The 14,237-nt window shown below is 41.1% G+C and overlaps 1 protein-coding gene across 1 annotated transcript; it reads left to right on the forward strand.

Moving 5' to 3' along the window:
* The first annotated feature begins 10,634 nt into the window (after positions 1–10,634).
* On the forward strand, positions 10,635–11,357 carry LOC118455555 (uncharacterized). Its single transcript, XM_087837414.1, has one exon. The coding sequence runs from the start codon at positions 10,635–10,637 to the stop codon at positions 11,355–11,357; it is 723 nt and encodes a 240-aa protein (XP_087693540.1).
* Positions 11,358–14,237: the final 2,880 nt, after the last annotated feature.

The following is a 14,237-nucleotide window of genomic DNA, read 5'->3' on the forward strand; positions in this document are numbered from 1 at the left end:
CTTCATGATTTTAAATCCTGCCAAAGAATCTCCTCCTCAGTAACTTCTTTTCAGTTTTCTTTTGCTTCTTGAGCCACCAGTCATCTCTTCATGTTTTGTAAGAAAAATATAAAATAAGTGCAGCCATTTAAGCGCAAACAAACATGCAAATACAGTATATGAGGCAAAAACTGAGAGTTAATATTTGGTGTGAGGCCCTTTATCCTCCAACACAGCCTGAACTCTCTTAGGCAGCTTTCTTGTTATTTCTTCAGGAATAGTTCATCTACCAGGTGTTTGGGATCATCGCCTTGATGACAACAATTAAGGCTTAACCAATCAGACACTTTTCAGATGGTATTGCATGGTGGATTAAACTCTGATAGTACTTTTCTGAATTCATAATTCCATCAATTTTGACATGAATCCACACAGAACTGAGCTTTAGTATTTGCTGGTTTATTCCTGTTTCTTGAGGCCATGACTTCCAGATGCTGTTCATCTGCTGTAGATGGGTTTTTTTTTCAATAAAAAATACAAACTTAAAAGCTACTTTTTGTATATTTCTGATCTTCAAACGCGCTAAAAACCTTCCAAAATGAAGTAAAGTTATCAAATAATCCAAAAATGTTCAAAAAATCAGTTTTGTGTTGAAGAGACATCAACTGAAGTTGAACTAGAGCGGGGCTGTACTTCTGTGCAAGACCAATTTGTACAAAAAGATAGCACATCACATTAATGTAATTCATTATTTAACCAGGCAAGTCGCTGAGAAGCATTTTTATTCACTATGGTGACCTGGGAAAAGGAAATCCCGCCCCCAGAAGAAATGGGGGCGGGGCTTTAAAAAATACAGCAGCAGCCATCTGAAAACATGCCTGCTGGTAAAACAATGCTCCCTCTGGGGGATTTGGATAAGCATAAGAGGATAGATGGACTAAGAAAGTCCCTTTAAGGACATTATGAGCATCATGTACTTTAATTCCATCCTCTTCTGCTTATCCAAGTCAGGGTCATGGGGGGCAAGGAGCCTATCCCAGCTGCCATAAGACGAGAGGTGGGTACACCCTGGACAGGTCACCACAGGGCTAACACAGAGAGATTATTCATGCTCACATTCACCTACCACCATTTTCAAATTAATCTAATCCCAATACCTGCATGTCTGGACTGTGAGAGGAAGCCAGAGTACCACACAAACATGCAAACCCCTGCACGGAAAGGCCAAAGCCAGGACCTTCTTGTTGTGCCACTGTGCTATCTATTTTATGGTCAAATTGTATTTTAGTAAACTGCTTCAAGTTTTTGTCTATCAAGAAGAGAACACATCACAGACTCGTTTTATTGTAGAAGTACTGTGTGGCTGAAACAATTGTTTTCACCGCCAAGTCTGACAGCTAGAAAAACAACCCATTTCCATTCGGCCGGCAGCTGACCTGAGCAATGATACGACTTCCTTTAAAACGAAATTATCTCTGTAAGCTTCAAAAGCTCATAAGATGGCTCATCCCTTCCAGAAGTGTTTTTTGCTCTAGGCAAAACCTCCTTACACATGCACATTTCACCCACAGATAACATGACGACATGAACCAACTGTTAACCCTCTGAGGTATAAATCATCATCACTGACAAACCCTAACTCTAACCTTTCAATTCATATGTATGTTTTTATATACTCATTGAATTGTTCTCAAAAGTCTTTACAAACAGATGGTGAAATAGGTAGAGCAGGTCATCTACTAACTGGAAGGTTGGTGGTTCAAACCCTGACTGCTCCAGTCTGCATGCCAATGTATCCTTGGGGAAGATCCTCAAACACAAGTTGCTCTTTGATGAGTTGGAGAACATCTATCGTTCCATGTTCAGAGATTTTTAAGTGCTTCTGTAAATGAGTGAATGAGGCAGGTTATTTAAAGCACTACATAATAACACTTACTGTTTACTGTTAGGGTTAGGTTTAGACTGCAGACAGAGCAACGGCGTAAACATCCAGAACTGTTTGTGTTGGCATTAAGTTCACTGAGAGAAACAAAAACAGTCAAATTCTGAAAGTTACTGATTCAACAATGGACAATGTTTCAAATACAAAGATTAGTCTCCCAATTCTAACATGTGGATGCCTTACACACCTCGTAGTCCAGAACATCTGTAGCATCACCACTCTTTAAAGGTGGGCACCCACAATTCAGTATCAGACAAATGGAAAATATGATCACCATTGACCCTCCCATTCGTGAGTTTTAGTTTTAATAATAATAATTTGCATTTATATAGCACTTTTCAAGGCACCCAAATCACTTTACAATTCCACTATTCATTCACACACTGGTGGAGGCAGCTACAGTTGTAGCCACAGCTGCCCTGAGACAGACTGACAGAAGTGAGGCTGCCATATCACGCCATCGGCCCCTCTGGCCATCACCAGTAGGCGGTAGGTGAAGTGTCTTGCCCAAGGACACAACGACCGAGACTGTGCGAGCCGGGGCTCGAACCGGCAACCTTCCGGTTACAAGACGAACTCCCAACTCTTTGATTATTTGGGATCACTTGGATTATCAACAAAATGTCCATCCATCCATCCGCTTCTCCTTATCAGTGTCGCGGGGGTGCTGGAGCCGATCCCAGCTGTCATAGGGCGAGAGGCGGGGTACACCAGTCTGTCGCAGGGCCAACACACAGGGACAGTAAGTAAGTAAGTAAAATTTATTTATATAGTGCTTTTCACAGATAAAATCACAAAGCGCTTTACAACACAGGAAATGGGAATATAAAAACAATATAACAGTAAATAAAACAATGTAAAACGATAAAACTATAAAAACAGCATAAGAAGAAATTAATCAAAACTTTTCTAAATAAAAATGTCTTCAGCCGTTTCTTAAAAGAATCAATGGAGACCGTGCAGCGGAGAGACAGCCGCCGTCTGAAAGGCCCGATCACCACGAGTTTTCAAACGAGTGCGCGGTACCACCAGCAGTCTCTGATCTAATGACCTTAAAGCCTGAGAAGATGTATGTGGTTTCTGTGAAAAGCCTTCAGCTAATCCAAAATGCTGCAGGGAGTCCTGACAGGGACTAGAAAGAGAGAGCAGATTTCTCCTGTTTTGGCTTCCTGTTAAATCCAGAATTCAAAATCCTGCTCCTCACATACAAGGTCTTAAATAATCAGGCCCCATCTTATCTTAATGACCTTGTAGTACCATATTACCCTATTAGAGCACTTCGCTCCCACTCTGCAGGCCTACTTGTTGTTCCTAGAGTATTTAAAAGTAGAATGGGAGGCAGAGCCTTCAGTTTTCAGGCCCCTCTTCTGTGGAACCAGCTTCCAGTTTGGATTCGGGAGACAGACACTATCTCTACTTTCAAGATTAGGCTTCAAACTTTCCTTTTTGCTAAAGCATATAGTTAGGGCTGGACCAGGTGACCCTGAATCCTCCCTTAGTTATGCTGCAATAGACGTAGGCTGCCGGGGGATTCCCATGATGCATTGAGTTTTTCCTTTCCAGTCACCTTCCTCACTCACTATGTGTTAATAGACCTCTCTGTATTGAATCATATCTGTTATTAATCTCTGTCTCTCTTCCACAGCATGTCTTTATCCTGTCTTCCTTCTCTCACCCCAACCAATCACAGCAGATGGCCCCGCCCCTCCCTGAGCCTGGTTCTGCTGGAGGTTTCTTCCTGTTAAAAGGGAGTTTTTCCTTCCCACTGTCGCCAAAGTGCTGCTCATAGGGGGTCATATGATTGTTGGGTTTTTCTCTGTATCTATGAAGCGCCTTGAGGCGACTTTGTTGTGATTTGGCGCTATATAAATAAAATTGAATTGAATTGAATTGAAGTTTCAGCAGGTCAGATAAATATTGAGGAGCCTGACCATGTAGGGCCCTAAAGGTTAGAACTAAAATTTTAAAATGAAACCTAAAATTTACAGGCAACCAGTGAAGGGAGGCCAAGACTGGAGTGATATGCGATCTTCTCTCTTCTCCTGTTAAGAGCCGTGCTGCAGCATTCTGCACAGTCTGAAGACGATTTAAGGCTGATTTGTTAAAACAAGTAAAAAGGCCATTACAATAGTCTAAACGAGAAGAAATAAAAGCATGAATAATCATCTCAAGTTCAAGCTTTGATACCATTAGTCTGAGTTTAGAGATATTCTGTAAATGATAAAAACAGTTTCGGACCAGCTGCTCGAGCGACATCGAGCTGTCAAATACAACACCGAGGTTTCTAAGGCTTGATTTTACAGAAGGGTCTAAGAAGCTGATATGCTGTCTAATTTCTGGGACCATGTGGTCTGGAGCAATAATTAGAGTTTCTGTTTTATCAGAGTTTAGTTGGAGAAAATTGTCATTTAACCATTTGTTGATTTCTGTCAGGCAATTACTTAAATTAGACAATTTATAAAACTCAGACATTTTGAAGGAACAGTATAGTTGGATGTCGTCAGCATAGAGATGATAGGAGATATATATATATAATAATTTGGCCTAGGGGAAATACATAAAGTAAAAAGAGAACTGGACCCAGGACAGATCCCTGAGGTACCCCACACGGCAAAACTGTTGATTGACAGACAGCCATTCACACTCACATCCACACCTTAATTTAGATTTTTCAATCAACCTATCCCCACAAACAAAATCAACAAAATGTGAAAAATGTTCTAATTGCTCATGAATTAATTATGCTTCTTGGGAAAACCTTGTTGTATGAGATGACAGTGATATTTTCCATGAGAATATTTGTGCCAAATTTGAAAACATCACCTCATGACCATCATGATACATCGTGTTCATGAGTCTTCGTGTTTTATGGCCTCCACCTTCAAGTACAAATTAAAAACTGCTCCAAATAAGGACAGTGATTTGTACATAGTTATGAGACAGAAGTAAATGCTTAGACAACATCTTTGAGTAAAATACATGAATGTATTGTCCTGTCAGGAACCAAGCTAAGCTAACAATCCAACAATCCAGAAATGTATTTCTTTGAGAGCTTTAAATTTCCACTTCAGAACTATAAATAGTCACGTGAAAAATAAAGTTGGTCACAAACTTAGAACAACTGTTCTGTATCTGTAACAATCAAGAGAACGAACCTGGTTAACTGATAACCAGCGACTGTGAGCGCACCTATAAAAGCAGAACGTTTGGCAGTTTGCTGGTTTGAAACATTCAGGTATTAACACAATGCCACAATCGTCCCAGGTGTGGACATCTCATCAAATTCACCCCAAGCTCAGACTGTGCAATACTCGGTGTAAGGAAGAGGACTCCCTTACTACATTTATTGATATTATATTATCTGTATAGCACTTTAGAGCACACCTTTCACTTTATTAAAAGCACCTTATCAAGCACTTTATTTAGCATTGCACTTTAAGCATGGATTTGCACAGTAAAACATTAAAATAATAACAAAACTGTATATATATATGTATATATGTTAATATTATAAAACACAAACTGTCTTCTTTTAGGAGGGAAGGAAGATGATTGTGCGCACCGATAGAATCCAGTTCCCCGCTGTGTTGGAAGAAGTCCAAAGGAAAGATAAAGCGTAGCCCGGTACAAGGCTCCCCGACTTCACCTTCTTGACTCCGATCCTAACTCAGCATACGATGAGTAGGCAGTTCAAAATTCATAACCCAATCAGTCGATCCACGGTGAAGGGTTATGACTTCTTCTCTTGCCGTCCCTCGCTCGTCTTCTCACCGCGGATCTTCAGTCTCTTCTCTACCTACTCACCGGCTCGGGACTAGAGGAAAAAAACCCTCTCTGTTTTTGCCTCCCATCTTTATACACCTCTACAGACCTGTCCAGACATGTCAAGACATCTTCTAGACGGAAACACCATCTATGGACATGTTATGTTCCTCCTCCGCTCCACCCAACAATGCTGCAGCTCAACTTCCCTAATAACTCTTAAGTTTCATACAGACAGAAATTACTTCTCCTTTTTTTCATGTCTTAAGGACCGTTTAACTCATACACACACATTATGATTTTTTATTAATCTTTTAGCAATGCAATGCATACATAACTCTTTTTATTTGATTCTACGCTTTAACAGACACAACAACTTCCCTTATTTCCATTTGTGACAAACATGCCGGAGACTCTCACATTCTTCTGACACTCAGCTGTATCATCACTCTGGGTTCTTGGCTTGCAAAGAGCCAATTTGCATCAATAGATTAGGGTAATTATTAACCCTTTAAAACCGGTCAGAGCAGCACGCTCTGTTTTGCGTAACTATTTTTAAATCCCGGTAGCTCTGCAACCACGTGAGCTAGCGCAATAATTGTTTTTGCATATGAAACCGGAGGAGTTGTACTTACATTATATGCCATCAGCTTGTCCTCGGTCACAGTTTCCTTCCACATATAGTTTTGCAAAAGCTGCATAAAAAACACTTGCAGCAACAAAAACATAATATTCCAGAAACACGCTTTGACAATCCGATCAGCTGTTCGTAACACTTCCTACGGTGGAATAGATGTCAGCGCGAACCATCGCATGTCCGCCATGACCTGCCTGAAACCGGAAGTGACGTTATTTTCGCGGAAATGTATTTTACCGTACGGGCCTCAATGAGGCTGTGTCCCATTTCAGGGTCTGCACGCTTGAAGTACGGATTTTAAGTGCGGTTACGTCACCGCCACGCGACGACGGCTGTCCCAATTCGAAGTGTACTTGAAATGCATACTCCAAATGCGCCGTCGATTTCCCCAAATATCAAGCGTGGTCCGGTGCACGCTTCGTGGTCCCATATATCCCACAATTCATAGCGCAGCGGTGGGTGCGGATAGTTTTGCCGCAGAAGGGAGCGGCCAAGAGTGAACTGTCAAAAGTAAGTACTGAATATGACGTCACTTATTTATGTGCGAATGTTTAATAACGAAGAACATTAAAACATTGCTGTTGGCCACATGTCGGCAAAGTTGTGTGACATTAGTGATGTTTGTACTTTCAGCATTAACTTGGTTTTAAAGCCTCTACTTCTAAATATACATATAGTCGACCTTAATCTTACAGAGAATCTGATGATTTTATGGATAATTAAAGTCAGTCATATATCCACAAACACAACAAGCTGAAAGTCAGTGATATAGATTATATATATATATATATATATATATATATATATATATATATATATATATATATATATATATATCATAATAATCTGACAATACTATAATATTGGCCATATTATATTTACATTACCACAGTGAGATGACTTTAGTCTCATAAACAACATTAACTAATTATTATTTACTAGCTAATCTTAAATGACTGTTCAGCACAGAAATGAAGCCCTTGAATCATGTTTTACAGTCCTGTGGTCTCAGCCTCAGATACTCAACTAATCAAAGTGATGTCATGACAAAAATGAATGAACAACAAAACAATTTTCTCCTTCATTTCTGTCAAACAAAGCTGTATGAAACATGTCTCGCGGTTAGTATCATGGTTGCTAGGCAACCTGAACAGCACGACGAAGCATATACCGTCCCATTTCACAAGCCTCTCACTTCCGCACTTCTCGTACTTATAGTACGCACCGTACGTAGTACGCGTAGTGCGCGTACTTCAAGCGTGCAGACCCTGAAATGGGACACAGCCTGAGCCTGTACTGGTGTTTTTAAAAGTTATGTTTGACTTTCTGACTTTCTGTGTGGTTTCTGGGATGCTTAGGACTCATATTGCACTGCTGGAAATAGTTTATTTTGATGCATATGCTGCTTTTTTGCAAATTTGCACTATAATATTTATTTTCGTTTTTCCTGCAGTATATAAGAATTGGTGTATTTCAAAAATAAAACTATGAAGACACTCAAAATAAATTTCCTGTGGTGGGAAACTATTTTGTGCAACTTTTTTGTATTTACAGTTTTGAGGGATAAGCCTCTTAAATTTCTCTAACTAGAAATATATGTTAAAAAAACAAAAACGATTTTCAATTTTTTTGTAGTTTATTGCACTTTTTTGCAATTTATGTAATTACTATGCACTTAATGCAGACATATTATTAAAATCTAGACTATAATGGTTGTATTGATGTATAGCAACTTGAAATGCTCCCAAAAATGGCTCCACAGCATGTAAAAATATAATATAAGCTCTGGCGGACTTGGTTCTATGGTAGGTCTTAAAGGGTTAAACTGTGTTATGTAAGACCAGTCTGATTCTCTGTGCAACACACATAAATTATCTCTCACCCTTTCCTTGACCTTCTGATGGTGTCTTGGTGGAGTTACAACACTGAGGATGCTAACTCATGGCTGACAGTTGAGCTTCCAGACATCATATATTCTGAAACTGTGATCAGTCTTTATTGCTGAACTCTGTTTATTGCTGGTTTCTCTTTTGATAAATGGGGTAAATTTGGACTACTCCAGTCTCAGATTTTTTTAGATCCACTTATTTAGTTTGGTGGTTATTCTGTAAAAATGTTCATGTGTTCACAGGTCGCTTCTTTCGTCCGACATGCAACTTCATTCATCCAACAGTTCAACAGCAGCGAGTTATTGTCTCCCCAGAAACATTTCCGTTGTGTTGTGTGTGCTTTTGCAGCATTTTTCTTTTTGCAGCATTTTTCTTTTTGCAAGTGTTTTCTGAAGTTGCAGTCCGTTTGGCCTCTCAGGGCCACAGTATTTTTGTCTTCCGGCAGGCTTTCAGCAGTAAAGCTATATTTTTGAGTTCATTCCTTGTTTCCAGAATCCTGCCTGATCCTCCTGCTGAACCTTGACAGTGTTTGTATTTCTATCATCATCGGTGAGAAAGATTAATCAATCAAGCAACGCAAAGAGGATCTGCTGTTGTTTAAAATTTATTTTCAGGTAAATGTCAAAAAATATTTTATTTACTACTGACTTTTATTTTCTTGCAGCAAGAAGGCTGTGAGTTCAATGCCACCATTTGCATTGTGTTTGCATGTTCTCCCTGTGTCTGTGTGGGTTCTCGCCGGGTACACAGGCTTCCTCCCACAGATGAAAGACAGTTAGTTAGTGGGGTTAGGTTAATTGGTGACTATAAATTGCCCATAGGTGTGAATGTAAGTGTCTGCCACTCTGGCTACGTCCACACTAGCCCGGATAAATTTGAAAACGGCGTTTTCATCTGAAAACTATCTGAGCAGAACTATCGTTTTCAGTCGTTTTCACAGAGTTGTGGGTCCACTTTGAAACGGCCAAAAATGCTTATGTTCCAGTACTGCGCATGTGTGAAGTGCAAGGAGATTTCTGTCTGCCGTTTATTTACTTTCCGGCTCTTTGAGACGTCACGGCAAAAGGTCGAGGAAAAGCACCGAGTTTTTAAATGGACTAACAATGAGGTGGAGTTGTTGCTGTGAGTAACACAAAAGTACAAAGTTGCAAAAGCAAGTGAGAATTACAGAATTTGAAGAAAAGCTATCTGGAGCATGTACAGACTGATATTAATCTTTAACCCTTTAAGACCTACCATAGAACCAAGTCCGCCAGAGCTTATATTATATTTTTACATGCTGTGGAGCCATTTTTGGGAGCATTTCAAGTTGCTATACATCAATACAACCATTATAGCCCAGATTTTAATAATATGCATGCATTAAGTGCATAGTAATTACATAAATTGTAAATGCTGCATTTTCCTTGACAGAAATCGTCGTCTCAGTGTGGACAGGAAGCCAAAACGGAGAGAAAAAGATGTGTTTACAAACGAAAACGCATTAGTGTGGACGTAGCCTCTGTGTTAGCTCTGCCACAGACTGGTGACCTGCCTTGTAGCAGCTGTAATAAGCTCCAGCCCCCCCTCTGTGACCCTGAATAAGTGGAAGGAAATGAATACAGCAGATGTGAGCATCAGTGTTTTAACGTTTGTCACGGTCGGACGGTCCTCCCCGGACGACCTGCTTATTTGTGATGTGTGTGCGCCTTCCTCTCTTTCTCTCTTCCTCCCTATTCTGCGGGTCGGGCTATGCCTAGGGGCGGCGCCTCCGAGAGAGCGAGAAAGGCCGACCTCTGACCCGGAAGAGTAACCTTCAGCTCCAGCTGCCGCTAATCATTCCTCACTACACGGAGGTATTTAAAGGTGTGTCCAGACAGCAGTCGACGCTGGATTGTACTCGGAGCTCGGTAGATAAGTGTGCTTGTGATCTTATAACCCGCATAGCAAGGCAAGCCTTCTTATCCGCTGTTGTGTTTGCTCGTCTCTCAGGTGGAGAAGTACGGAACGGAGGAGTGGAGAAAAGGGGTTCACGGGTGTTTTCGGGAGGAGGAATTCACACAGAAGGAGTGCACACGACCTCACGGGGAAACTCGCCTTCACCACTTTTGGGATTTAGAGAAAGGACATTGTTGGATATCTCACTGTTTGAAGACTGTATTCCAAGCACTGTAAATAAACACACTGTCGGCTTCAACCCAGAGCTCCGCGCCTGAATCCATACCGCTCATTAGCCCTGACAACGTTTTTGAAAATGACCTGTTTCTGTTTCTGTTTGTGTCCACAGAGTCTTGCTGAACAGTTTGATTTACAATCCAAACCAAAGGTCAGAGTTCAAGCTGCTTCCCATAAGACTGCCTACCTACTTACACACAGTAAAACTTTCACCACACGTCCACTTCAGAGGAAGCTGTGCAAAATGGCCTCAGCTCCAAATAAAGCAAGAATGAGCAATGACCTGCCTCCTGAATTGCATAACTTAAAGAACAAACTTGAAGATTCTGCAAAGTCATTCACTGCAGAGTTTGACAGGAGTGAATCAAGCATGAGAGAGATTATGAGAGAGTTTAGGAGGATTTCTGATGAAGTAGAAGAAATGCAGAGAAAAACTGACACGGCGAGAAAAGTGGGAGTTGGATTACTTATTGGTGGGATCTTAGCAGCTCCGTTTACTGCAGGACTGAGTTTAGCTGCAGTTACTGGAGGTGGAGCCACTGTTGTTACTACCAATGTAGTAAAAATTCTGTCAGAGAAAGAAGAAGCAAAGAAAGTAGAAAAGTGGGGAGAAGAATTCATGGCCAAAGTCAGACCACTGAAAGAGAACCTGGAAGAAATAAAGACGATTTGTGAAAAGCTGGAAAAGGAATCAGCTGAAGCTCAGGCCAGAGACTCTCAGACTGATGTGGACGAGTTTCAGAGGACCCTCAGACGAGTGTCGCACCTGAAAGAGATGAGTTCAGGAATTCTGGTTGTAACTGAAACCCTGCTGGATGTTATGGGTGGTCTGGTAATGCTCATCAAGGAAGCCTTCAGAGTGACTGCGACTCCTGAAGAAGATCAAAAGTTAAGAGACGCCATCAAAAAGGCAGCTGATCAGAGTCAGAAGATCATTGAGGAGTTTCATAAGATGAGAACAAAACTGAGAGAGTTTACATCAAAAGAAAAGTAAAGTCACCTCCACCCACCCCCCCCCCCCCCCACCACCACCACCCTGTGAGCCTTACTGTTCACACTGACTAACCAATAAAGTTTTATTAATAAAGGATGATCAGACTTTGACCTGGACTGTATAAAGGACTTGTAGAGTCCTCTGTTCATAGACTGTAAAATTACAAGTTCTGGTAGCTCATTGATTAGTTGTTGTTTATTATTATAATGGGGGAGGCTGGAAAAGCTGTAAAACTAAAACAAACAAACAAAACAAAAACATTGTTGTGGTCTTTTTTCATAAAGTTAAAAACTATGCCCTCCCTCATGTTTTCCATAACCATACAGTGTTGGCTGATTCTGGCCCCTCCCAGCCTGATGTTGACACCCCTAATCAACACCATTTATCTGACAGTTTTTACTGCACTTTTAATATGACTGAACTCTGAGCTTCATCACTGACTGTTTTTATTTTCACTAGAAAAGTTATGTTCGTGTATTTCTTCCTTTATAGAATCACAGATTAATATTTGGGCTGAAATATGTTTTGGGTGTTGTTACAGTTTCCAAAGGGAGAGTTACTACTTCTTGCAGCTTTAATGTCTCTGCTATGAGAGCTTTATTACTCTTATTTTTAATGAATCATGGTGACAGTTTGTGTTTGAGGTTAGTGTTCAGATCTCTGCTCTTATTTCAGAGCTCTTTGTAAACTTTGTTTAAAAAAAAGTTATATAGACCAATAATCATTAATCAGAAGCTTTTATCCTGTTGTGAACTATTCAGATGAAGCTGGAAGTGAAGAACAAAACAGTGTGTGTGTCAGTGCTAATGCTTTCCTCTCATTTTGTTTGTCCTGGTTAGAAATAACGAGGATCTGAGACGGGAGGCCTGACAGAGGTTCACTTTCACCTCAGTTAAAGTCTCTTTATTACAAGTTCATCAGCTAATGACTCTGCACGGAAATGTCCTTAAACTTTACTGTGTGGAGCTCCACCCTTTGGATAAACAACTATTACAACCAATAAGAGACTTTTCAGTCTCCATAAGTCAGGTTATTGATTGTCTGAAGCTGAACACATTAGACACCAGGGAACCATCCTGCTATGTGTGACACATCTGCTATGGTTTTTGTCCTGTCTCTAATTTGTGCCTTAATCTTCCCTCCTGAGAGAGGTGTAGGTGCTCCATGTTGAAAGATGTCTCTGTTCCTAAAATGAATCGGGATTAGAGAAGAGGCAGCAGGACGACCTTTGTTGATAATGGATTGCATTTATATAGCGCTTTTGAAGGCACCCAAAGCGCTTTACAATGCCACTATTCATTCACTCTCACATTCACACACTGGTGGAGGCAGCTACAGTTGTAGCCACAGCTGCCCTGGGGCAGACTGACAGAGGCGAGGCTGCCATATCGCACCATCGGCCCCTCTGGCCAACACCGGTAGGCGGTAGGTGAAGTGTCTTTCCCAAGGACACAACGACCAGGACAGAGAGCCCGGGGATCGAACCGGCAACCTTCCGGTTACAGATACGCTTCCCAACTTTATGCAGCTTATTCCTGTGCACAACAGACTACTCTATACAGGTTATGGAGCACGCCTCCGAGCGTGCCCGTCACTAACGCTACTGCGCACAGAGCTCCAAACCACTCCAGTTTTGGCAATTTATGCAACAGGTTCATTACAAGCTTTACTACAGTGTGCTGGGCAGGAGAGAGTGTGAGTGTGCAGCGTTTAAAGCGTGGAAGTACTGACCTTACTTTGAGTTTGATTCCATAAAAAGTGACAAAAACATTAGTGTCCGCTGTGCGTGGGAAGAAAACTTGTTTTTACAGCAAAAAACCGTAAACAAGCACCGAGTAGCTACGACGTAATGGGACAAATAACAGACCAAGCCCACAACATCACACAAACCAACAAAGTCCGCATTCCTAAATGAACGTGACGGTACTTGTTCGGACTGGAGAGAGACGAATGCGTGTAGGTTTATTATCACTGAAAGCACGAGCCCTGTGTTAGCTGGTAAAATGATATATGTATATAGATATAGTACATTGTTACACATTTGTACACAGTCTCACACAGCTCTTGTTAGTCGTACTGTATGAGTGGCCTGGCTTGTTTGCTATATCCAATAAGAATGGATAATAATAATAATGCAACAGGCAGCCACTCATCATTCTTCTGCAGAAGAACAGCTCCAAGCCCACTCTCTGATGCATCTGATGAGATCTTAATAGGTCTCATTGGATCATAAAACTTCAGAACTGGTTCCTTTGTAAGCAGATCTTTCAAGTCACGCCATGCTTTCTCATGTTCATGATTCCACTCCCATTCAATTCTCTTTTCAGTTAGCTGTCTCAGTGGCGCCATTTTTTCCGAGAGATTGGGTATGAATTTTCCCATGTAGTTTATCATGCCATTAAATCTCTGCACATCTTTCTTGCATTGCGGCCTCGGCATGTTTTCAATTGCAGACACCTTTTGAGGATCTGGTCTGATGCCTTCACTGCTCAGGATATCTCCAACGAATGTCAGTTCCTTCGCCCCGAGCTGACATTTCTCTTTGTTCAGCTTCAGATTGGCTTTTCTGGTTCCTTCAAGAACATTTCTCAGTCTCATGTCATGTTCAGCTTTTGTGCTACTCCACACAATGATGTCATCCATTGACGTGTCGACTCCTTCCAGGTGTTCATAGATCATGTGTATTGTCTTGTGATACACCTCAGGTGCTGAAGCAATGCCAAATGGGCTGTTGAACGTGCACAGTTTTGAACTTGCTTCGTCCAGCTTCAGTTGCCAAAATCCTGATGAAGTGTCTAGCTTGCTAAAGTACTTCACTTTTGCAAACTGTGACATTATCTCTTCTCTTGTAGGTAGTTTGAAATGTTCTCTCTTTATTGC

Source organism: Neolamprologus brichardi, unplaced genomic scaffold (genome assembly GCF_056152115.1).
Source record: "Neolamprologus brichardi isolate AB-2024 unplaced genomic scaffold, ASM5615211v1 NODE_ptg000031l+_length_7269946_cov_1, whole genome shotgun sequence".
NCBI classification, from domain to species: domain Eukaryota; kingdom Metazoa; phylum Chordata; class Actinopteri; order Cichliformes; family Cichlidae; genus Neolamprologus; species Neolamprologus brichardi.

Coding starts and splice junctions, on each gene's coding strand:
- LOC118455555 (XM_087837414.1), top strand. CDS start 10,635: ATGAGCAATGACCTGCCTCCTGAATTGCATAACTTAAAGAACAAACTT.